The following is a 26148-nucleotide window of genomic DNA, read 5'->3' as shown; positions in this document are numbered from 1 at the left end:
AGAATTTGCACATAATACAACAATCTGTGGAGAACAAAGCAGAAGTGAAAATGTAATATTGAAAAGATTGAATAGGTCTTGCCTAATTAATTACATTTTTACTTTAAGGAAAATTCGTTATAGCAATTGTGATGTTATGGAGAAAAAGAAAATATGTTTTGATGAACATTTTAAATATGTAAGTGAAAAAGTAATGGAAATAGGAAAAGACTGGAGTCTAAAAAGAATTCGGGGAACAAAATGGCAGAAGGAGGAAATCAGGATTATAATATAAAGTGTCATTTTTACCTAGTACAAAATTAAAACAAAGTATATTGCGGGGTTGATGACGTAGCACCGACGTCACTCAATGCAGATGGAGGGCTTGCAATGCGCGCTCCCGACACAGGGGAACAGATTTTCACAGGGAAACAGAATTTCTCACAAGACCGGCCCTCCCTCTGAATTTTGCGCGTCATCCGAGTCACGTGACTGAAACCCCAGCAATAGTGGGAGAAAGCTGAGTAGTTGCATAGTGTTGTACAGTAGGGGGCGGAACGCACCTTTAAAGTTATTTGTAATCTGCCAAGAAGAAGAAGGAAAACAAGGAAACTGCTGTATGTAGAAAGATTAATAAATTTCTGCCTTGTCTTCGCAAGTCCATAAGAAAAAGAAAATGGTAAGAATATTTACTTGTGTTTTCTCAGGTTAATATTCTCAGAACGTGAATCAGAAACAGCTAATATTTTTTAACTCTCCGAATTTTCCGCATTCTTTGAACATAATGTTAACGCTGATTTCGACAAAACAGGTTATTTATATCACCTGTTAGTCAATAACAACTTTAAAAATAACGATGTTGTTGGTTACTATTTAATAAACTGTGAAAGAACTTAATAAGGTGACTGCGTTTATTTGTGATGGAAAGTAGCAATTATGTTAGCAACGCAGATATTCACAAAAGATAGGTGTCTGTGTCGTTGCCTGATTAATAATAATGCCAATTTAACAAAACTATTTGCAAAATGCGGTTCTGTTTATTACTTAAGTAATTTATCATCTGTCTCAGATGACAATTTTATTTCACATCACTCATTCTTATATAGCAGCATTCAGTGCCATCGCCAAACGTAACCAGTTGAACTTGCTACAGGCTATTTTCGGTTCACATCTAAGTATACCAGAATAAAATAACTCAGGATGCAAGTAGCAGGAATGTCAGCAGGGCCGAGCTCAGTGACAGTGGCAGCTATAGCAGCACTTCCGGTGCTGCCTCAACCTGCCATATTTTTAGCAAATGTTAATCATTTTTTCAACTTAGCCAGCTGATTTTATTGGCCATGTGTCGATTACCAGATGTATTTGTTATGTTGCCTGTTCTGTATCCATTGGTTGGCTATTTAATGGTTTAGTTTCCCACTTTGATGCCAAATGACTTGTTTGATTGGTGTTCAGAGTGACGCTGGTTGTTGGGAGCCAGATCGCATCCAGCCGGACTTATTGATACCTACAGACAAAACCTCTGGAAGAGGAGATTCCTCCAACACCTTCTTCATGGAGACCGGTTCTGGAAATCTCGTCCCTCGGTCTGTCTGTGTGAACCTTGAGTCCACCATCATTGGTAAGTCTCAATACATGTCGGAAAACTACTGAATAAAACAAGTGAAATCAAGTACTTGAATATGTGTTTATGTAATAGCTGGATCTACCATTGTCAGTGGACCATTCAGAAGTTTAGAAACACAAAACTAAGGTTTACCATCTGTATAGTATGTTTTGGAACATTTTCTGTGAAGGACTGGTTTTATCAATCGTATCACTGTGGGTAAGTTTTGTCAAAAAAAATCTTCCTATAGGCCAAGATGCCATCAGAAACCAGCTGATATTGATTTGCACAAATGAGATACTGTCGAAATATGGAAATTTTTTTTCTCCATGCCCTTAGTCATCCTTTTCATAGATACTTATGTCATTTGTCATTTCAAGGTTTTTACCAATAACCTTTTAGTGGACTAATTAGCCTTTATTTCTATTTCTTTGAGGAATATTTGATAGTTTCCAATATCTGGTGTAAATTTAATGTCAATGCCCCTTTGAGAAATGCCTGTGCAGTTTCTTGAGTTACTTAAAATGCAGCTTTCTCATTTGCATAATGTGTTTTAGTGTTTCTTGATGATGATAAGCAGATGCTGATGGTTAAAGAAGAAGCCCCAGAAGACCAAAAACCTAATGTGGACCTGGATGACACAAAGCCCTACCACATAAAGGAGGAAGTGGAGAGAGTCTGGATCAGTCAGGGGGAAGAGCTGCGAAATGTGAAGGAGGAGACAGAAGGTACCATAAAGAGTGAGGATGATGAACAATCCCCTCTGCTCTCAAAGCTTTATCAAGACCAAATTAAAGACAGAGAACTTCCAGAAGAAAACAATGGCGGAGATTTCATCAAGACTGAAGATCATGAAGATGATTCCAACTTCTTAGGGTCTGAAGACACCAAGAAGGAGGAAGAGGACGATGATGTAGAGCTGAAACACTTGTCAGACTCTGGACTGAAAACCAAAGGCATGGCCAGAGCTCCTGAGTCAGATGGAGAACTTGTTAGGAAACCAAATTCAGAAATAGTGTCTCCAGGGTTGCTGGATATTAAGAAATGTTTTAAAAAGAACAAAAATTGTGACTCACAAAGGAAGGTCAAAACAGGAGAGAAGTTCAACTGTAAAGACTGTGGCAAAACATTTATTAGAAAACATCATTTAAACAGACACATGAGAATCCACACAGGAGAGAAACCTTTCTGTTGTGATGTCTGTGGACGTAGATTTAGTGATAAATCATGTTTAAACAAACACTCAAGAATCCACACAGGACAGAAACATTTCTGTTGTGATGTTTGTGGACATACATTTTACAAAAAATCAAATTTAAATAGACACATGAGAATCCACACAGGGCAGAAACCTTTCTGTTGTGATCTTTGTGGAGAGAGATTTAGCCAAAGACAGAATTTAAACACACACATGATAAGTCACACAGGACAGAAGCCTTTCTGTTGTGAACTCTGTGGACATAGATTTACTGATAAATCATCTTTAAATAACCACATGAGAATTCACACAGGACAGGAGCCTGTCTGTTATATATGTGGAAACAAATTTAGCAAGAACGCAAATTTAAACATACACATGAGAATCCACACAGGACAGAAATCTTTCTGTTGTGAGCTCTGTGGACATAGATTTAATCAAAAATCACATTTAAATAGACACATGAAAATCCACACAGGACAGAAATTTTTCTATTGTGACCTCTGTGGACACAGATTTTACCAAAAATCTAATTTAAATAAACACATGAAAATCCACACAGGACAGAAACCTTTCTGTTGTGATTTTTGTGGACATGGATTTAGCCAAAAACAACATATAAACACACATATGTTAATCCAAGCAGGACCGAAGCCTTTCTGTTGTGAACTCTGTGGACACACAGGACAAAACTCTTTTTGCTTAGTTGTGTAACAGGTAGTTTATTAGTCATCTTTTTTCACATATTTAATCTGCAGTGACTTGAAAAAGTAGTCATTCCCTTTTAACTTTTCTATATTTTGTTATATCATAACCGCAAACAAACAAATTTCATTGGAATTTAATATGAAAGTTCAAAACGAAGTGTTATACATTATACAAGTCAGCTTCACAATTGTATACCACTTTGTGTTGGTCTTTCACATGAAATGTTTGTGGTTGTAATACAACAAAATATGGAAAAGTTCAAAGGGTATGAATACATTGCAAGCCACTGTAACTGACTGTGAAGTATGTAAGCTGCCCCATTTCATTCTTTATTTTAGAGAGCTGATTGGGAGAGTTAGTGTCATTGTCCATTTGTCATTCTCATGATACTGATTTTTGTTCTGGGTCCGTTCTGATGATTTTTAACTGTTTTTTTTTAAGGAGTTTGAAATGCTGGCAGTACAGTCAGTTTTGGGGAGAATGTGTGGTTTGAAAATAATTCTTTATACTTGAACTTTGCATTTAAATGTGTGGTAAGAAACTCATTTTGTCTTGATTTTCCAGTATATGTCTATGAGTGAATATGAAAAGACCTTAAATCTGTTCAGTAAGAATGTAAATACGATGTCTCTTTTTATTTGATTAGATTAACTTCGGAAAGTGTTGGAAAAGTTATCCTATGCCTTTTAACAGGGAGCTGCTTTAATTCTGTCATGTTTATATGGTGTCGTTTGTTATTCCGCAATGAAAATTATATTAGACCAACATGTAATGTAATAGTGCCCCCCTGTGGCAATAGTTAGAGTGCGTTGTCAGATCAAATTATGATACTTCGTGGGGAAATAAAGGAAATGCAGTCAACAATTCACAATATAAACATAATACAACATCATTGTAGAAACTATTGAAAATTTGTCTGTCAGTAAATTGAAGGCGGATTTGTTCTATGATTGGCTGGCCCCTCTGCCAATCATAATCAACAGCAGCTAATCAAAGCTTCAATATTCTAGGACTTTCCAGAGTGGCAAAACGGGACATAAATTTACTTCAGAAGGACAGTGAGAGAGCAAAACAGACTTTTTTAGTAATTTCAAGTGCTTTAAAGCTACTCAAGTTGCGAGAATGCAACTATTTGTAAATAAATAATATTTAAGCTTTTATTGTTAGTATAACAAGTGCGTATATACGTTAATGGTAGGTCTATGGAGAAACCAGTATTGTTTATGCAGCTATTAATTCTCCACTGTTTACTAGATATTATTGGTTTGAACTGTTGCCAAGTCGATGGAAAAAGATTAATTAGTACATTGCACAGATCTTGTAATGACTATTGTAATTAGCATACTTTCTTTGTTGGTGTGTTTATAGAAACCATGCACAAGAGTTGTAATTTGAGCAAAACTTATTAAACTATCAAAACTCTCTAAGTGTATTCTTCCAAGAATATATTTTGTTCTGTTTGGCTTGTTACGTTTCACCTAATAATAAATTTGCTTTAATAGTAATTAATAATCTTGTTTTGTTGAGGTCTGGTCTCACCTGAAATAAAGAACCAATTGTTGTACAGCCACCATTGAAAGGGCACAATCATTCCTTTACCTTGTCATAAAGGAACAGATTATATTATGTAAATGAGGTGATAAATCAATAATTTAAGGAAAAGAAAAACGACCAAAAAAGACGGAATGAATTTACAGGAAAATTGTACACAATACAACCAACTGTAAAAACAAACAACTGGAGAAAGACACAGAAGAGAAGGTGTAATATAGAAAAGATTGAGAGAAGTGCATGCCTACTTAAATGAATCTTTATTTATCTTAAGGAAAATTAATAAGAAATGTGGTGGTTGGTAACTAGAAGAAATTGTATGTTTTGATGAAACATTTTAAATATGCAAGTAGTGGAGACAAGAAGAAAATTGAGGCCAAACGAAATTTTAGTAACAGAACGAGGAAAGAAAGAAATCAAGATTATAAAAAAGTGCTATTTTTAAGTAATACACAATTAAAACATAGAATACTGTGGGTAAAGGCTATATAGTTACACACTGGTGTACAGTAGGTGGCGGTATGCACCTCTGAAGTTGGTTGCAATCTCCAAGAAGAAGAATGAGAACAAGGGAAACTGTCCTCTGAAGTTTCTGGGCATTCATAAATTTCTACCTTGTCTTCGCACGTCTATAAGATAAAGAAAATGGTAAGAATATTTTCTTTTGTTTCCTCAGGTTGATTTTTCTCAGGAGGTGGCTCGGTCGAGAGCTGATATTTTAAAATCTCCGAATTTTACGCACTCTGAACATAAAATTAACGCCGAATTTGAGCAAAAACGGGTTAGTTATATCGCCTGTTGGTTAATAATAACTTTAAAAATAATTATGATGTTGTTGGTTACTATTTAATAAACCGTGTAAGATTTGTAATAAGGTGACTGCATTTGTTTGTGATGGAAAGTAGCAGTTATGTTAGCAACGCAGATATTCACAAAGGATAGGTGTCTGTGTTGATGCCTGATTAATAATAATGCCAATGTAACAAAACCGTTTGCAGAACGCGACTATATTTTCAGTTTAAAGAACATATTTCACACTAGGGAACAATGGGGAAATCTATATCTGTCATTTCCAGACAAACATACACATGTTTGAGAGCGGTTAAATTTCTTTCTTTTTTTAAAATTATAATCAAAATTTGTTGAAAAGTTGTTCTTTAGTGGGAATATAATAGTGTTTAAAACATGTTAGCATTTTAATGGTCATAAAGTGTAATAATTAAGTAAATGTTGAATAGAAGTTAGAACATTCTAAAAATGTTTTTATTTTTTATTTTTGCAGCATTGTTTGTTGGTTTCCATGTGGACCCCTGGCCAGAAGCTAATGCTGTTTGGTTGGCCATGGCATGGAAACGTTTGGGAACCCCTGGTTTAAAACACGGGGTGCTTAGTGACATTACCGCTACTTACACTAATTGCTTAGATCATTATAGATGTCTCTGGTAGTAGTAATTCCCAGTAGTAATAATCAGTAGTAATTATTTGTTATGTTGCCTGTTCTGTATCCATTGGTTGGCTATATAATGGCTCAGTTTCCCACTTTGATGCCAAATGACATTTTTGATTGGTGTTCAGAGTGACGCTGGTTGTTGGGAGCCAGATCACATCCAGCCGGACTTATTGATACCTACAGACAAAACCTCTGGAAGAGGAGATTCCTCCAACACCTTCTTCATGGAGACCGGTTCTGGAAATCGCATCCCTCGGTCTGTCTGTGTGAACCTTGAGTCCACCATCATTGGTAAGTCTCAATACACGTCGGAAAACTACTGAATAAAACAAATGAAATCAAGTATTTGAATATGTGTTTATGTAATAGCTGGATCTACCATTGTCAGTGGACCATTCAGAAGTTTAGAAACACAAATCTAAGCTTTACACCATTTGTACAGTATGTTTTGCAACATTTTCTTAAGCTCTCTGGTTTTATCAATCGCATTACTGTGCATAGGTTTCGTCAAGAAAAACCTTCCTATAGGCCAAGATGTCATGAGAAACCAGCTGATATTGATTTGCACAAATGAGATACTGTCTAAATATGGACAACATTTCTTTCTCCATGCCTTTAGTCATGGAGAAAATACTTAGTCTCTGTCATAACAATGGTTTTACCAATAACTTTTTAGTGGACTAATTAGCCTTTATTTCTTGTTCTTTGAGGAATATTTGATAGTTGAAAATATCTGGTGTGAATTTAATGCCAGATAAATGACAGGCACAAATGCCTGTGCAGTTTCTTGAGTTACTTAAAGTGTAGTTGAAATATTTTCTTATATGCATAGCAGTGATGTGCGGTCACGGGAGGCAGGTGAGGCAGAGCCTCACCTGTCATCATGGAAAAATAATATAATAATAAAACCATTTATATTGGTATTTTCACCCTGTGGTTTGTACTATAAAGTATCTATTTTTTACTTAGCTTAACCAATTCTGATGATTTTTTCTTCAAAATCGCTGGATTTTCGCATTTTCCCATTGAAATGCTCAGAAGCGAAGCCGGTGAGGCAGCAGGAAGCTGAACCTCACCTGGTATTGATCAACCTCTCGCTAACTGCACTGGCTGCCATTCTGTGAGAGCATGTTCGTCCTGTCTGTACGCCGGTAATAAAATGGTTAAAAAACATTTAATATATGGACTGATTTTCCATAATTTCGCTTATGTATATAATGTACAGTGTTTTTTGTCACCAACTGTGTGTGTATCGTGTTTTGTGTGCGGAGGAGCGATCAGAAACGGCAGAAAACAGACTCCAGGGGAGGCAGGCAGTTCTCTTGCCTCATGGCAGGGGGCGCTCATGATCCCAGATATTGTGACTCCACAACTGCAGAGTAAGACACAGTGAGCTAGCCATGGATCTAGCCACACAGTAAATAAGTACAGCGATATATTTGTTTTCTCCTCTCTTCCGACGTCAACATGAAAGACTACATTCCTACACTTAAACAGTTTTCTAAAGTGGATTTTCAATTGAAGCAGGAGATAATAACTAAAGGAAGAAGAACATCGGAGCTGAAGGTTTTGCTTCGAGACAGTTTGATGATTCTTAAATGGAGTAGAAAAGACAAGCTGAGGATAGACTTGGCTTTGGATGAACGGATATTTTTGTGCAGAATTAGCGGTGCATGGATTTCATTGATAGATAAAGGAAAGACAGCAATAAGATGTTTTTTTATGAAATGTGCGTTTTTTGGGCTACAGTTTGTATGTCTAAATAATTCAGTAAAGTAGAAGCGGTAGCTAATCTACCACAGCAATTATTAATTAAACATTAAGCCTAAAACATATTACAACAACAGACTGAATGTTCTGTGTGCAAAATTCTTGAATGTTGTTTGGTGTTAAATCCTAAAACATGAAGTGGCATTGTTGTCTGTTGCTATGGCAACGAATCTGCGTAGCTTAACGAATACAGATAACTTTGCTGTGGATCATAGCACGAAATCAATACCTACATTTCTAAGTTTCACTGAGTTAACGCGGCTATGGATGACATGTAAATGATTAGTCTTTTTGCCCTCCAGCGTTGTATGCCTGCGCGAAATTTCCGTAGGTCCAATAACAGGCATGGTGTCTAAGTCATATGTCAGTGCCTCACCAGCAATGAACCTCACCGCACGTCACTGATGCATAGTGTTTTCTGCAGATGATGAAGAGATGCTGATGGTTAAAGAAGAAGCCCCAAAAGACCAAAAACCTAATGTGGAGCTGCATGGCACAAAAACCTACCACATAAAGGAGGAAGAGGAGGGAGTCTGCATCAGTCAGGGGGTAGAGCTGCGAAATGTGAAGGAGGAGACAGAAAGTGCCATAAAGAGTGAGGATGATAAACAATCCCCTCTGCTCTCACAGCTTTATCAAGGCCAAATTAAAGACAGAGAACTTCCAGAAGAAAACAATGGTGGAGATTTCATCAAGACAGAAGATCATGAAGATGATTCCAACTTCTTCACGTCTGAAGACACCAAGAAGGAGGAAGAGGATGTTGATGTAGAGCTGAAACGCTTGTCAGACTCTGGACTGAAAACCAAAGGCATGGCCAGAGCTCCTGTGTCAGATGGAGAACTTGTTAGGAAACCAAATTCAGAAATAGCGTCTCCAGGGTTGCTGGATATTAAGAAAAGTTTTACAAAGAACAAAATTGGCGACTCACAAAGGAAGGTCAAAACAGGAGAGAAGTTTAGCTGTGAAGACTGTGGCAAAACATTTATTAGAAAACATCATTTAAAGACGCACATGAGAATCCACACAGGACAGAAACCTTTCAGTTGTGATCTTTGTGGATATAGAGTTAACCAAAAACAACATTTAAACACACACATGTTAATCCATACAGGACAGAAGCCTTTCTGTTGTGAAATCTGTGGACATTGCTTTAACCATAAATCTAGTTTAAACACACACATGAGAACCCACACAGGTCAGAAGCCCTTCTGTTGTGATGTCTGTGGACATAAATTTAGCCGAAAAGCATATTTAAACACACACATGACAAGTCACACAGGACAGAAACCTTTCTGTTGTGACCTCTGTGGACATAAATTTACTGAAAAATCCAATTTAAATAGACATATGAGAATCCACACAGGAGAGAAACCTTTCTGTTGTGATCTTTGTGGACATAGATTTAACCAAAAACAACATTTAAACACACATATGTTAATCCATACAGGACAGAAGCATTTCTGTTGTGAAATCTGTGGACATGGCGTTAACAAGAAATCTAGTTTAACTACACACATGAGAAAACACAGAGGACAGAAACCTTTCGGTTGTGATCTCTGTGGACATAGTTTTAGCCGTAAATCTATCCTAAGCAGACACATGAAAATCCACGCAGTACAAACATCTCTTTATTTGTATAACTGGTAGATTTTTAGCCTTCTCTAAGTCATCTTTTTTCACATATTTAATCTGCAGTGGTTTACAAAAGTATACCTCTTGAACTTTTTCACTGTAACTGGCTGTGACATATTTATGCTGGCCTACCTCATTCTTTATTTTAGTAGGGTGAAGGGGAGTTAATGTTATTGCCCATTTGTCCTTCTCATGATATTGATTTTTGTTCTGTGTCCATTCTGATGACTGTTTTCGTGTTGAAGGATTTTGAAATATTTGCAGTACCTCCAGCTTTGAGGGTAATGTTAATGATTGAATTTTCCATTGAATTTTGTTGTAAGAAACAAATTTCTTCTTTGTTGTTTTTCTAATACACGTCTATGAATAAATAGACGTTGTGTAAGAATGTAATTTATCTGTTTCAATCTTATTAGATCAACTCTGGAAAGTGTTGGAAAAGTTATGCTGGGATGTTAACAGTGGGCTTCTTTAATACCTTGTCATGTTTATATGGTGAATGGGTAATGTTTGAGTTATTCCACACAATAAAATCTATAAATGTATTTTTTGTTACTTTCTTTTTTAACTTAGTTAAAACTTTTTTAGTTTATATTTTAGGGGTTATTTACATAACTTTATTTATTTTTTTGTTTTTGTTATTTACCTTTCTAAGTTGGACAAGAAGAACTGCGGGTCAATTTTCTTGGTTTGACAAACAATCCCCACTACAATTACTGTGTCCGAAGCTTTTCATTAGCTGATATCAAAATGTTGACAGGGCAATTTGGATCCATTGCACACAAAAAAACGGCACACAAGTGACCTACAAATGCATGCCAAGTAATATCCTAAAACACAAAAATATAACCGGGGTACAAACAACTTATCCCTGTCCTTTATTTTGATTCTCAAGCAAACTGACGATCTACTTCCTGAATCAGTCGTGGTTCGGCCCGTCCACGAGGCTTAAACGTCACCACGTGCTCCATCAACCCGCCTCCACGCGCGCTTCATTCAAATCTAAAATTACCGGACACGCCTCGAAGCCTCGACACAGAAACGCATAGTGAAGAAAATGGTAAGAAAGAATATTTTTCTGTTTTCTCAGCTTGGCTTATTTTCTCAGAATGTATAATAGAGCTGATATTTTAACTCACTAAATTTTGCGTTCTTATTTTGAACAATAATATGTTAGTATAACTACTTCAGTATGATTATGATGTCTTTGGTTGCTAATTAACAGAGTTGGGCAGCAACTAGTTACATTTACTCACTTTCACATGAGTTACCTTTTGGAAAAAATTATTTTAGGAGTATTTTACTATGCTATATTTTACCTTTACTTGAGTAATTGTATGATAAAGTGTTGCTTCTCTTGAATAAAATTTCTGGATACTCTACCCACTGCTCTGAGTAACTTCACTGAATGAAGAACAAGCTGTTTTAACCAAAATCAGACACACCTGGAGTTTTTGTCAAAACTTTAAAGTTTTATTTAAAGAAAATTTATTTGGAAAAATGTTTCTTTTGCCTGATTTTCTTACTTTGTATATATATTATATGAATTATTTTAATTTCAGTCTTTAGAACCCCAATATTTAACGTAACTTTATATTTGTTGTCTGCTGCTTTAACTTTTAAATACTAAATTATTGATAATTTGATCAGTTATTTAGTACTTGAGTAGACTTTTTGCAAAATAATTTTTTACTCTAACTTGAGGAATTTTTTTCATGGTTTCTTTATTTTAATTGAGTAAAATTACGTTGCAGTTATAGTTAATAGTTATTGTTTTCCCTCATTAATTACTCTTTTTATTTCAGTTAAAAATGTTTTCTCAATTTCAGTTTTCGTTAGCTTTAGTTAAACTTGGCCAATTGACTGATTAAAAATACTGTCAACGTAACAAAACCGTTACCGATGTATCACTCTGTCCTTTCTTTATCTCTTTTATCTGCATACACACTGCTGCAGGCTTCCACATGCAAGGTCACAACTACAAACTTTCTCTGTGTTATAACAGACCAGGAGTAATCGCAGTGACATGGTCAATTTGTGATATTGACTTAGTGACGCTGCCTTTGAACAGGAAGTCACTGTTTTACTGCTGAATGTCTTCCTTTTACTCTGATTTGTACAAATTGTACTGTGGTGCTAAGCCATTCAGGGATTTATAAATTGATAACAGTATTTTAAAGTCTATTCTCTCAGTATAAGGACTTTGGAACTTAGGTGATATGCTTTGTCTTCTTGGCGTTAGTGAGAATGTGAGTAAAAAAAACAGACTGCTGCAGCTGGATCAGCATAATTGGACTGTCTGATTTTTATTTTTATGTATTTATTTAGGGAGACATGTAAAGACACTACATGTACAGATAATGCACGTCGATATTTATTGCAGATGTCAAGGAGATGCTGATGGTGAAAGAAAAAGCACAAGAACCCTGAACCCAAAACCCTAAAGTGAACCTGAATGACCCAAAGCCCCACTACATAAATCAGGAAGAGGAGGGAGTCTGCATCAGTCTGGAGGAAGAGCTGCACAATATGAAGGAGGAGGTAGAAAGTGCCATAAAGAGTGAGGATGATAAACAGTCCCCTCTGCTCTCACAGCTTTATCAAGACCAAATTAAAGACAGAGAACAATGGAGGAGAATCTATCAAGGTAGAAGATCATGGAGATGTTACAACTCCTAAGAGTCTGAAGACACAGAGAAGGATGAAGAGGATGATGATGTAAAGCACCCCATCTCTGAGATGAAGCACTTGTCAGAATCTGAACTGAAAACTGAAAATATGGACAATGACTGGAAGGATGCATGGCTCTACAGTGCAAAAGAGGCTAAAGTCAATGGAACCAGGATCTGTGTCCATTCTGATGTTTTTTAACTCGGTGATTTAGCTTTGAGGGAGTTTGAAATGTTAGCACATTTGGGATGAATGTTTATGGTTTGAAAATAATTATTTAAGTTTGAAATTTGCATTTCATTCTGTCAAAAAAAGAGTTGTATTTGTTAATCCAATGCATGTCTGTTAACAGAAAAAAGACATTGAATCCATTCAGTAAGAATATAAATATTTTACACTTTATGTGATTAGATTTTTTTTTCAACTCTGGAAACTGTTTGAAAAAGTTATCCTGTGCCTGATAACAGGGAGCTGCTTTAAAGTGTATATTTCATACTTTAAGTATTCCCCTTTCACATGTAATTAATTTACTTCTGGTCTACATAAAGTAGAACTGTAATGCTTTTGTCTGAATTTCAACACTTATGCTTAAAATTTAGATCATCATTGACAATATTAGTATCAGTGGCGCCTCAAACACAGTGCCCACTTAATGTGAAGAGAGGTTCCTGGGCCTGATGACAGTCCGTTTATCTTTCTGTTGTTCCCTCAAAGGGCCATAAATGCATGGCAAGATAAATTTATTCCGTAGAGGAAACGAAATACGGCAAAAGATGGGATGAAGTTAGAAAAATGTACAGAATACAAAACCCAAACTGAATATACCAGGTGGAGGATATGAAGTTACACGCTGGTGTACAGTAGGTGGCGGTATGCACCTCTGAAGTGGTCTGCAATCTTCCAACAAGAAGAGGAAGAAGGAAAAAGAAGAAGCAGAGAACAGTTCTGTACAGCTACATATTTATAAATATTCACCTCCTCTTCGTGCGACCACAAAATAAAGAAAAAGGTAAGAATGAGTCTTCTGGTTTCAGTTTTACATTTCTCAGAAGGTGAATCGGACACAGATTATATTTAACTCCCTTAATTCGCGCGCTCATTTTGAACAAAAAGATAACGCCGATTTTCGTCAAAACGGGTTAGTTATATTGCCTGTTAGTCAATAACTACTTTAAAATGACGATGATATTAGTTACCCTTTATTAAACAATCTAAGATACGTAATAAGGTGACTGCACGTACTTGTGATGGAAAGTAGCAGTTCTGCAACGCAATGTTTACAAAGGATAGGCAGCTGTGTCTGTGCCCGGTTAAAAATACTGCCAACATTACACAACCTTTTGCATGGTGCTGTTGTATTTCCAGTTTATATAATACATTTTAAAGAATATATTTTGAACTAAAAGAGAAGAGCGAGCAGCTATCAGCTGAAGTCGACATTTTAGGCTTTCTGTGAGCAGCATGTTTCAGGAAAAACTCATCACCGACCTTCATTTGGCTGTTAATCTAATCAAGCATTGCTGCAAAGATCCCAACACGTGTTGTTCACAAAGTGCCAGAAGTGTACGGAGCCCCTAAGGGGACATGGAGAAAAAAAAAAAAGGAAAGAAATCCCGACTTATTATCGCGAGATCCCGAGAAACTAAGTCGAGATCTCGAGATCCCGACTTATTATCGCGAGATCCCGACTTATTATCGCGAGATCCCGACTTATTATCTCGAGATCCCGACTTATTATCTCGAGATCCCGACTTATTATCTCGAGATCCCGAGAAAATAAGTCGGGATCTCGAGATCTTGACTTAGTTTCTCGGGATCTCGAGATAATAAGTCGGGATCTCGAGATAATAAGTCGGGATCTCGAGATCTTGACTTAGTTTCTCGGGATCTCGAGATAATAAGTCGGGATCTCGAGATAATAAGTCGGGATCTCGAGATCTTGACTTAGTTTCTCGGGATCTCGAGATAATAAGTCGGGATCTCGAGATAATAAGTCGGGATCTCGCGATAATAAGTCGAGATTTCTTTCCTTTTTTTTTCTCCATGTCCCCTTAGGGGCTCCGTAGAAGTGTGAGCTGCATGGTCAAAACAATCACACCAGCCTGTAACAGCTGAACTCTTATTAGCTGCACTTTTCTGTCAGTGTTTGTGTGCTACAGTTGGAGTCATGTTTTTGATCATGGAACCGAAAAAGAAGAGAAAGTCTCAGATGCAGCTGTGAAAAAGATTGAGAAACAGCAATTAACATTGTTAATTAACATTGCTAGGACTATAACTATAGTCAATCTCACAAGTAGTGCAGTTGCTTACTGAATCCATCCCAATTCTTACAAATTTATTTTTCCCTTATAACTGTTATAAGATGAGTTAGAGGAAACCAAACAGGTAGAGAGAACAGCTAAAATCCAGCTATAAAGTCAGAGAGACAACAAATTAGTGGCATGTCAAGCTTCAGCAGACCAACTATTAATAACCATTTATTTACTCCTTTGCACCTTAATCTCTAAATACAAAGAAGAAAAAATAAATTATTTTATGATTTAAGAGTGAAAAAATAAATTAACATTCATTTAAAAAATAATAATAAAAATGATTAGTTAAAAATTAAACATGAGTAAAATGTATCATTTAAAGAAGTGACATAAAAAATTAATAAAGGTAAAATTAAATACAATAGAAGTGGTTGGCTAAAAAAATAAACTGAATAAAACAATAAGACTAGAAATAAAATGTAAAATTAAATGAGTGATATTGTTAAATACTTTGTCACACTGGACAGTCAAATAACTAATATTTATTTTTTACATGAATGGATTATCTGCGACATTATTTACTTTATCAATACAATACATTTTTATTGCCAAAATTGGCAATAAAAATTTCCACCTAGGCTTTTATCTCCTTCCGTAGCTTTAAATGTCACATTTCTTGCTGAATCGACCTCAGCTTTTCTTTCCATCAATGCTGAATTTCAACTGCTCCGCTTCACCTTTTCATAGCCACGTTTTTTTGCAAATGTTCAGCAAATATTTAACATCAGTGCAGCAAGCTGATTTTATTGGCTAATGGTCGATTACCAGCTGTTTCTATCATAATTATTTGTTATGTTGCCTTTTCTCTATTCACTCATTTGGCTATATTATATAGCCAAATGAGTTTAGTGTCCCTCTTTGATGCCAAATGACATGTTATATTGGTGTTCAGACTGACGCTGGTTGTTGGGAGCCGGATTACCTGGTAGATGGCATCCAGTCGGACTTATTGATGCCTACAGACAAGACAGATTCCTCCAACACCATCTTCATCAGGACCAGTTCTGGAAATCATATCCCTCGGTCTGTCTGTGTGAACCTGGAGCCCACTGTCATGGGTAAGTCTCAATACATGTGGGAAAGCTACTGAATAAAGCAAATGTACTCAAGTATTTTAATTTGTTTATTAAAGTCAATATTATGTGTGGCTATTTGTTCTCCATCCCTTGCAAGTTGAGGTGTGGTCACTGAGACCTACCACCAGCTACACTATTATATTTGCCCTTTATATACAAGCATAAATCTCCCTGCATAAATACTTGACTTGAAATAACAAATATATTATGTACTAAAAAAGCAATTTTGCCTTTATTTTTTACCCAGTACATATCTATGAATGAATAGGAATAAATCTTAAATGATAAGACAGAGTTGAATAAGCTGTTCCTTCTTCAGCAGCCATCACATTTCTATCGTCAATCAGTGGTCAGTGAGCTAAATTTACCCTCAGTGTCCCACTCTGACTAACTTCATGAAGTGCTCAGTGGATGTGTCTGCAAAGTGCCTCTCTTACATCTTCATATCAGTCAGAGATGTGACTGAAATTTACACTCTGGTTCAAAATAATGTGCGGATTCTCCGATGGTAATTCATAGGTGTAGTCGTTGGAGGCTAAGGATATTTTTTCAAGTATTTATTTCCACAATGTTAATAGTCCAGGCAGCAGTTTAGATCATTTCTAAAATGCATAATGTGTTTCAATGTTTCTGCAGATGTTAAGCAGATTCTGGTGGTTAAAGAAGAAGCCCCAGAAGACCGAAAACCTAATGCAGACCTGCATGACCCAAAACGCCAACACATAAAGGAGGAAGACGAGGAAGTCTGCATCAGTCTGAGGGGAGAGCTGCTCAAAGTGAAGGAGGAGATAGAAAGTTGCATAAAGAGTGAGGATGATAAGCAGCCCCCTCTGCTCTCAGAGGGGGCTGGTCTTTATCAAGACCAAATTAAAGACAGAGAACTTCCAGAAGTAAAGAATGAAGGAGAATCTATCAAGACAGAAGAATTTGAAGGTGGTTCCAGGTCCTTCAAGCATGAAGACACCATGAAGGATGAAGAGGAAGACGATGTAAAGTATTCTGTCCCTGAGATTAAACATTTGTCAGACTCTGCCCCCCCTCCAGTCACAGTCCATGTCCTTAGTTTTCAGTACAGAGCTCCTGAGTCAAATGGAGACCTTGTTGGCAAACTAGATTCAGAAGTAGGTTTTACAGAGAACAAAAACGTTAGCTCACGAAGGAAGGCCCAGAAAGGATGGAAGGTGAACTGTGAAGTCTGTGGCAAAACATTTTTTGAAAAACGGAATTTAAACACTCACATGAGAATCCACACAGGAGAGAAACCTTTCTGTTGTAAAGTATGTGGACATAGATCGTGTCAAAAATCAAGTTTAAACAGACATATGATAATCCACACGGGACAGAAGCCTTTCTGTTGTGACCTCTGTGGACATAGATTTACCCTTAAATCAAGCTTAAACAGACACATGGGAATCCACATGGGACAGAAACCTTTTTCTTGTGATCTCTGTGGACACAAATGTAGCCAAAAAGTAAATTTAAACTCACACATGAGGATCCACACAGGACAGAAACCTTTCTGCTGTGATCTCTGTGGACATACATTTAGGCGCAAGTCACATTTAAACACACACATGAACATCCACACTAGACAAAAAATAACTCCTTTATGATGACTCATACTGCAGAGCATCAGTTCGCTGTGAAATATTCATGTTGTCATTTAAGGCAACAGTCTTCACTTTTAATCTTAAAACGTTTAATATGATTTACAGAATTGCTTAGTAAAGTGACTGATGGTTTCTTAGCAAGGCCTGTTTTTTTTCTACCATATTTCATGTATTGTCCAGACTGAGCTGTAGCAAAGGTGTGTAATTAGCTCATGTGTTTATCCAAGGTACACAAGGGGAAATGTTTGTGTGATGCACAGAATGTAAACACTGAGTTAAAGGGGACCTATCTTCAGAATCCACTTTTTTGTGTATGTTGAGTGTCTAGGACTGCAAAAAAAAATGCTGAATAGATATCTTTAAATTATTTTTGGATCATATTTTTCAGTCTGTTCATTTTCTTCTATTCTCTGTTATGTTTTCTTGTCTTTTGCATCACAATATTTGCTGTGGAACTGCTAAACATTCATCCATTTTTTTTTTTACACCCTTGTCTCTTTGTGGGGTCGGGAGGGTTGCTGGTGCCTCTCTAGCTAACGTTCTGGGCGAGAGGCAGGGTCACCCTGCACAGGTCGCCAGTCTGTCGCAGGGCAACACAAACAACCATGCATACACACACTCACACAAACAACCATGCACACACACACTCACACAAACAACCATACACACACACACTCACACCTAGGGGCAATTTGGAGAGGCCAATTAACCTGATAGTCATGTTTTTGGACTGTGGGAGGAAACCGGAGTACCCAGAGAAAACCCACGCATGCACATGGAGAACATGCAAACTCCATGCAGAAAGACCGGGGCCAGGAATCGAACCCAGAAACTTCTTTCTGCAAGGCAACAGCTCTACCAACTGCTCCACTGTGCAGCCTTGCTAAACATTCAACTAACCATTTTTGTTAATCTGCCTTTTTTAAAAATTGTTTTTGTAGTGCAAGTTCAGAACTTGCAAGTGGAGAAGTCAAAATGTTCAGTTCTAGCTTGTATGAACCCAGAAATTTTTTTGTGGGTTAATACACGCTCTCCGACATCAGACGTAAAATGTCTCATTCACATTTAAAAAGACCGCAGCTACACTATTATGTTTGCTGTTTTAGAGCGTTTTCTCTAAAACGCCTCAGAACTGGGGTAAACGAGGGGCCTGTGGAGGAAGAATGATGAGGAATTCAGATGTAACTGACTGGGAAGTATTTATGCTGTCACATTCTTTATTTTTGAGGGGGCAATATTGGTATTGTCCATATATTGTTATTGAAGTGAACTGCTCAATATACCATGATATTGATTTTTGTGCTGTGTCCATTTCTGATGTTTTTAACTAGATGTTTTAGCCTTGAAGGAGTTTGAAAGCCAAATTTTGATTGAATGTTTATGTTTTGGAAATGATTATTTGTGTTTGAACTTTGCTTGTCTTTGTGCATTAAGAAACCCATTGTGTTTTTTTTTTCTTTTAATCCAATCCATGTATATGAATGAATAGGAAAAGATCTTAAATCTGTTAAAGGATGTAAATTCTCAGTCTCAATCTTTATTTGATTAGATGAACTGGAAAATGTTGGAAACCTTCTCCTGTGCCTTTTAACAGGGAGCTGCTATAATCTTCTGTCATGTTTGTATGGTAATTGGAGTAGGTTGGCATTATTCCACAATAAAAACTAAAAAACAGTGTTAGAATTGGCTCCTTCCATTTGCTCTTTCATGAATTGAGCAAATTAAATATAAGTATTAAAATACCCTGGGTCATCCAACAGGGAAAATTTTAAATCCATGCTTGGAAAAACAAAAAAGAAATGAGGAGTTTTGGATGTTTAATTAAAAAGAATAAAAATAATTTCAAATGAATAGCTTAGAACAGTGTTTCTCAACCCTGGTCCTCACCACCCCCCTGCTCTGCATTTTTTAGAGGTGTCTATTCCAGAACAGCTGATTCCAATGATTGCATGACCATCAAGTACTGCAGAAGCCTGTTAATCAAACAGAGATACAATTCAGGTGTGTGGCAGAAGGGAAATACTTAAAACATGCAGGACAGGGGGGCAGTGAGGACCAGGATTGAGAAACACTGGCTTAGAAATTAGCCAAACAACACAATCAGTTATACCACCCTGGATTTTACCAGAAGCAATAGTAGATATATCATTAAAAAAAGAAAAAAATATCAATCTTACATTATAGATAATCATTAAATACAAAAGTACAATATTGGTAAATGTGATCACTGAATAATATGAAACAATAGAGCATGTTATATTAGAATGTCATAAATATGAAAATGAAGTTATATCAGGAGAGAGCTTGAAAATGTTAAGGAAAAGGCAAACATATGCAAATCATTATCAGATTTAAAGAAAACTAAATTGTTTCATAGAATTAAATTGTATATAGTAGTTATAAATGTGTGGATATATTTTTACGACAGATAGAAATTAATTCTCATGAAACACACTCCGTACCAGTAGGTGGCAGTGATGCATTCTTAACGTTACTTGCCAACAACCAATAAAAAAACTCGAGGACGAAGGAGGAGATCTTGTAAATTACGTATTTACAAATTGTTGCCTCCTTTTTGCACGTCCACGAAATAAAGAAAATGGTAAGAACATTTCTTCTGTTTTCACAGTTCGGGTTTTCTCAGAAGGCGAATCGGAAAGAAAGCTAATATTTTAACTCCAAATGAGTTCGTTCATTTTGAACATAAAGCCATTTTCGGCAAACGGGTAGCTATATTCCTGTTAGTCAATAATTACTTTAATATGACAATGGTGTTCTTGGTTAATATTTAATAAACGGTGTAAAACGTGTAATAAGGTGTCTGCACTTGTGATGGAAAGTAACAGCTTTAAGCGCAAATCAATGTTTACAAAGGATAGGTGGCTATGGTGATGCCTGAATAAAAAAATACTTCGAACGTAACGAATCAGTTTTCTGAATTCCCTCATATTTCCAATTCAAATAATACATTTCTGTAGCCACAAATGAAAATTAAGTTTAACATCTGTGTTCTTGCATCTCATTGCAAGAACACCGTCGTTCGTAGTTCAACTTGCTACAGGCTATTTCCAGTTCACATCTGAGTATACAAGAACAAAACGGCAAAGATGCATAAACAGCAGCAATAATGTAAGCTGAAGTGCACATTTGAGGTTTTCTGTGATCACAATATTTTAGGAAAAAATCATCACCGACTATCATTTGGTTGTTAAGCAATCTCGTCTAGCCGTCATTGTTTTAAGATGCCGAGGCTACCACTAGATCCCGTGTTGTTCACAAAGTACCAGTAATATGAGTTGCATAGTCAGAACAAATCACACCAGCCTGTAACAATTAACTGTTATTAACTGCACTTTCTCATAATGGCTGTGTGTTGCTGTTGGAATCAGCATATCTTTTTGATCATGAAACCAAAAGAGAAGAGAGAATCACAAATTAGAGCTGTGTCAACCTCTGCAATCAATCTCCCATTCATTTATCTGTATATATGGGGTTCCATTTGTGTTAAAAATAAGTAGAAGTCACATGTGTAGATGTTGTTGGTCTATGTTGTTGCTATGTGACTTTGGTTGATGTAGTGCTTTATTACGGTGGCCGACGGGTGCAAATGCGCAGCAACAAAGAAGACATGTGCACAAATGAAATGCAGCAAACATAAAAATAGACTCAAACAAAAAGCAAATTAAATGCAACAAACAAAAAAAGACGCAAACAAAAGAGAATGCAAACAAAAAAAGACGCAAACAAATGAAATGCAGCAAACAAAAGAAAAGATGCAAACAAAAAGTGCTGAAAACTGAAATACTCCAGACCACTAGAGGGAGTCGAACAAAAAACAGCAGTGTCCAAATTTAGGGTCTGCATCCTTTAAAAGCAGCAATGGCGGCAAAATTATTTTTGCTGTATTATGTTTTTAGGCGAGAATGTTGATGTATAGATCTCAAATATCTGCTCAGTTCATCAATAAATCACTAAATTACAATATTGCTCCGACGTTTTCGGAGAGCTGCTCTCGCTGCATTAACAGCCAGTTCTATTTACCAGCTGTCAGCTGGCCGGGCGCTCCAGGTTTGGCACACCGAGAGAGAACCCATGTCTCCTGGCAAATCGTTTTTTAACTCCAGCTAGTTTTCCCCTATGAGTGGAGGTGAAACACAGATATTAAGCCAGGTAATAGCTGTACAATTTTTTGCTTCACTAAAGTATTTAATTTATTCCTGAGCAAATGGAATAAATTTGCTAAGCCTTGCTGCTTTTCATTTGTTTGCATCTCTCTTTTTTGTTTGCTGCATTTTATTTGCTTTTTGTTTGCGTCTATTTTTATGTTTGCTGCATTTCATTTGTGCGCGTGTCTTTTATGTTTGTTTGCATGTTTTCTCTGTTGCTGCGCTGTCGGCCACTGTACTTTATGGATATGTTGATGTTGCATGTAGATTTAATTTTAAAAATATTTCTCCTCCAGTCAACAATTCACTTATTAAGCACTTTGAATTGCCTTGTTGCTGAAAATGTGCTATATAAATAAAATTACCTTACCATACCTTATTCTTTTGAGAGCTGTGATTAGTATATTTTGTCCTCATGTGTCATTATATGCCAAAATAATAAATTTTATGAAGAAAATGTCTTTAACATTGTGAACACAGAACTATTTACAATCTGATGAACAAATAAAAAATATTTTCAAAAACACCTTTATTGAAGAAAAAAGTTAAATTTCACAAAAATGCTTTTATGATAAAAAAAAGGTACATGAAAAATGAAAAAAGACAAAGAAAACTATTTACAATCTGATGAACAAATAATATAGTTGTGACATTTTCAAAAACACCTTTTATGAAGGAAAAAAGTGCCAATTTCTCCAAAAATGCAGTTTTATGTTAATAAAAGGTTGCAATAGGTTTAGAACTAGAGCTTGGTCAAAAACATGCAACAAACCTTAACTCAGGCAGAGCTATATAGAAGACAGTTCAATTTAATGCTTCTTCATAACATTTACAAGTTGTGGGGATTACTGACAATTTTTTAGTCCTTAGCACCCGATTGTAAGGTTTGGCTGTGTTGGGTTATATACGTTGCTAACCTCAACAATTGAATGCTGCATTTCACCAGAAGTCATCCCTACAAGGGTTCAGTGCAATAATATGCAACAATAATGACAACAATATTGCACCAATGAAATATTTTAGGCATAAAACAAAATGTTAACTTCTTGCAGCTAATTTGCCTGGTTGGGTATCTATAAGTTTCAGTCAAACCTATCTATCTGGTCTGTCAGTTGCTGAGGTACACAAGATTGGGGATAAGATCGGCCAATCTTTCTCCAGATGCTGGCGCAGTTCGCAGTCACCAACGAGATAGTCATTACAACTTCGAGGTAATGACTATCTCGCAGTGCTGCTACTAGGAGTCGCAAGAATTCGTGGCTGGGACCACCATCGTCTACAGCCCCCTCGCTTTGTCCCTCACCATCCACAAACATAACCGTCAATCAATGAAGGGGGTTGAAGTCTGTTCGTCTAGAAGCTCTAAAAGAACCTTCCAGTATGAACTCTCGGCACACATTCAAACAATTGTGGATGGGGGCTGAACCTCTCTGAACACCTTGTTGTAGATCTTCAAGGACAGTCTTTAAACCTGTAAAAAGACCTGTCCTTTTAGGTGTTGAGAATATACAATACAGTGATCCCTCGCTATAACGCGGTTCAACTTTCATGGTCTCGCTGCTTGCGGATTTTTTTGTTCAGTTTTTTTCACAGTGCATTGTGTTCTGCGTCCTGATTGGCTAAAAAGTTTCCAAACTCCTTCTCTACCTGTGTGCCAATGACGTTACGGTATTTAAATATAAGTAATACAGATTGGCCAATCAGGAGAAGAAAGCTGAAAACTTTGAATGCCTACTGAACCGTGGCCAGAATCAGCGCAAAACCCAACCAGAGGTTCGCTTGACGAGATCCATCGCTCTGCTGTAGGAACAGCTGTGGATCTCGCGGTGCAGGTTGGAGGAGACGCTTTAATGACACGAATCCAGATCACATTAAGGCCCGATTGATGAACACGCACATCCACTGACCTGAAAACAGGTTTTGTTCTTTGGTGTCAATCTAGAGTATTTATTTATGCTGTATAATAATTTTAAAAACTAAAGGTAACTACTTCGCGGATTTCACTTATTGCGGGTTATTTTCGGAACGCAACCCCGTGAAAAACGAGGGATCACTGTACATGGCTAATCTTAACAGAGGCAACAGATGATCTTACCAATCATCAAAAATAATGATGGGTAAGAAGAAATTATGCATTGCCACATATAGTCATATTTTAAATAAATACAATTGTGCATAAAACTCACTTGATGGTCCCTTAATTTTCTGTGCCAAGTTCACCTGTGTCCTCTAGCTCCCGGATGTGCCTTTGAGCACTGTGACACCAAAAGGTTATTAGTAATTTGAAGGAGGAAAGTCACCAAACACCGGGCAGCGGACCGGTACCGGTCCGTGGACCAATTGGTACCGGGCCGCACAAGAAATAATTAAATATTTCCGTTTAATGTATTATCTGAGTCTGAAGGATCTTTTATTTTGAAAATCCTTTGCAATTTTACTGCGCGCGCACACACACACACACACACACACCCATCCCACTTCGCCCCCCCGGGCTGCAGAGTAAAATTGCAAAGCCTTGACTGGTCCGTGGTGGTAAATAGGTTGGACCACTGCACCGCCTTAGAACACCGTTGGGTGCACTAACAGCTTCCACCTCAAATGCGGGGTTCTGTTCTTGGACTTCGCATTGAGTACTTGCAGACAGCAAGTAATAAAAAAAAAAAAAATTAAAATACTGTCATCACACCCAAAGCTGTTCCATCGTCCTCTATATCTAATATTGACTGCCTGCAAAAAAAAACAAACAAAAAACGGGTTTACATAATGTTTTGCCCTTGTTTGTTCCTAATGTGAACACGATAAACCTTACTGTTGCACAGGTGCCATCTCCTGCTGAAAAGGTAGAAAAACATTAGTTTTGTAATAGTATTTTGGTAAACAGAACAGTGCTGTCTCTGTTTTTTGACAACAATAAACTGATGTCATGGCGAGCTCCTCATCCATGTGTGAAAAAACAGTATGGGTAATTTTAAGATAATACAAAATTTTAAGATAATACAATTTAAAAAAAATTAGTTGTTTCAATGTGTTTATGTGGACATGGGGCACACTCATTGTTCCTTGATTCTTCTTGTGTACTGTGGAAAGAACCAAGTTAAATGTTACTTTAATGAGAATGTAGCTTTAATAAATGCATAATGAGCACATTTATCTGTTATGATCAAATATCTAATCTAATTATCTGCATTTCTTTAAAAAAAATACAAAAAACAAACGGTCATTACCACTCCTGAATATGATCAGCCAAGTCACAAAGTGGTAGTAAGGACTGGCAGATGAGACACTTTTCCATCACTTTTGGGATCTACACACATTGCAACAAAAATAATAAGCTGAATATCCATACAACATAAATCACACCTGCAACTTTCTGAAAAGGTAAAAACTTACCTCATCAGCTGGTGGGGGCCTCAAGGAAAGGCTTCGTTGGAGGGGGACATACATACAAGGGAGCCTTTGTACAAGCTGAGCGTACATAGCTCAGGCTGAATCCCTCTGGCGGTATCGGCAGCTGTTACAATACTTTTCCAAGTTACTGACATTTGTTATTGACACTTGTCTTTCACTACTCTCATCCATTTTGGCAATCTGTCACAGACATTAAAAGGAGAATTAGCAGCCCCGTTGCCACGGACCAGGACAAACCCACCAGCATCCCTAAGAGGGGGGAAGGCAGAGAGGAGATGCTCTCTAAAGAATGCGTGGTCTCCTTCATTGTGTGGGAACCACGCAGTTTTCCGTCCCAATCCACAAGCTGAGTAATGGCGTCTCCTAAATTGTGGGCATGAGAATGGATTGGACCTCAGGCAGACAAATGAAAATATGTGTCCATGGGGTCTCCCGCTTTTTCTAACCCCACTGGTTGCTCCTCCTTGCTGGGGCCGAAACGACCTTGACAAGTGGGCCTGAACATTGTCAGGTTGGGACTGATGCACAGTGTGGCGAGGTGGAACCGTTTGGAAGTGGAAAGTCGAGGCAGGTTGGATATAAGAAGTTGGCGCTGAAATGGTGTGGCAAGATTGAACAGGCAGGTTGCGTCTAGGTGGTGCAGATGACATTTATGATGCAGTTGTTGGAAACGCAGTGTTACAAGGTTGGACTACAGTGGGGGGAGAAGAGACAGAACTCCTTTCAGGTGCAGGGCTGGATTGTTGTGCAGGAGATTGAAATTGCCCCATCCTCTCCAGCATCAGAGCTGTTGTAAGAAGCATTTGATGCAGTAATTCTCGCATTTCTTCAGGGCTGTTAATGGGACAAATGTGGATTTAGTAAATGGCACAGTACATCTTAAAAGTCTGTCAACAATCTGCAAACAGATTGTTTCAGATTATACATAGGCAGGGGCGAAAGTAAGGGGGTACGGCAGGGTACGGCGTACCCCCAAAAGATGTAGCGGGGGTACGCAGTACGAGAGAGG

The 26148-nt window shown here is 37.2% G+C and overlaps 2 protein-coding genes across 7 annotated transcripts in view; both read left to right on the top strand.

The window, feature by feature from the left end:
* Positions 1 to 547: 547 nt before the first annotated feature.
* Positions 548 to 4913, top strand: LOC106903926 (uncharacterized). Its single transcript, XM_014967970.2, has 3 exons — positions 548 to 658; positions 1435 to 1600; positions 2143 to 4913. The coding sequence occupies exons 1-3, from the start codon at positions 656 to 658 to the stop codon at positions 3495 to 3497; spliced, it is 1524 nt and encodes a 507-aa protein (XP_014823456.2). The 5' UTR covers positions 548 to 655; the 3' UTR covers positions 3498 to 4913.
* A 671-nt stretch (positions 4914 to 5584) lies between these two features.
* Positions 5585 to 26148, top strand: part of LOC106930747 (uncharacterized) — a 24310-nt gene continuing 3746 nt past the window's right edge. The window contains exons 1-5 of one of the 6 annotated variants that reach the window (XM_014967972.2): positions 6674 to 6783; positions 10793 to 10957; positions 12281 to 13576; positions 15772 to 15937; positions 16592 to 19239. In XM_014967972.2, the coding sequence (XP_014823458.1) occupies positions 15832 to 15937; positions 16592 to 17568 (1083 nt within the window). In that variant the 5' untranslated portion in view covers positions 6674 to 6783; positions 10793 to 10957; positions 12281 to 13576; positions 15772 to 15831 and the 3' untranslated portion in view covers positions 17569 to 19239. The other 5 variants (XR_015765371.1, XR_015765370.1, XR_015765369.1 and 2 more) reach the window with 5 other exon arrangements.

Source organism: Poecilia mexicana, unplaced genomic scaffold, assembly GCF_051168715.1.
Source record: "Poecilia mexicana isolate PSO_F unplaced genomic scaffold, ASM5116871v1 scaffold_15, whole genome shotgun sequence".
NCBI lineage: Eukaryota > Metazoa > Chordata > Actinopteri > Cyprinodontiformes > Poeciliidae > Poecilia > Poecilia mexicana.
The sequence above is the reverse complement of the archived record's forward strand: the minus strand, read 5'-3'. Positions and strand labels throughout refer to the sequence as shown.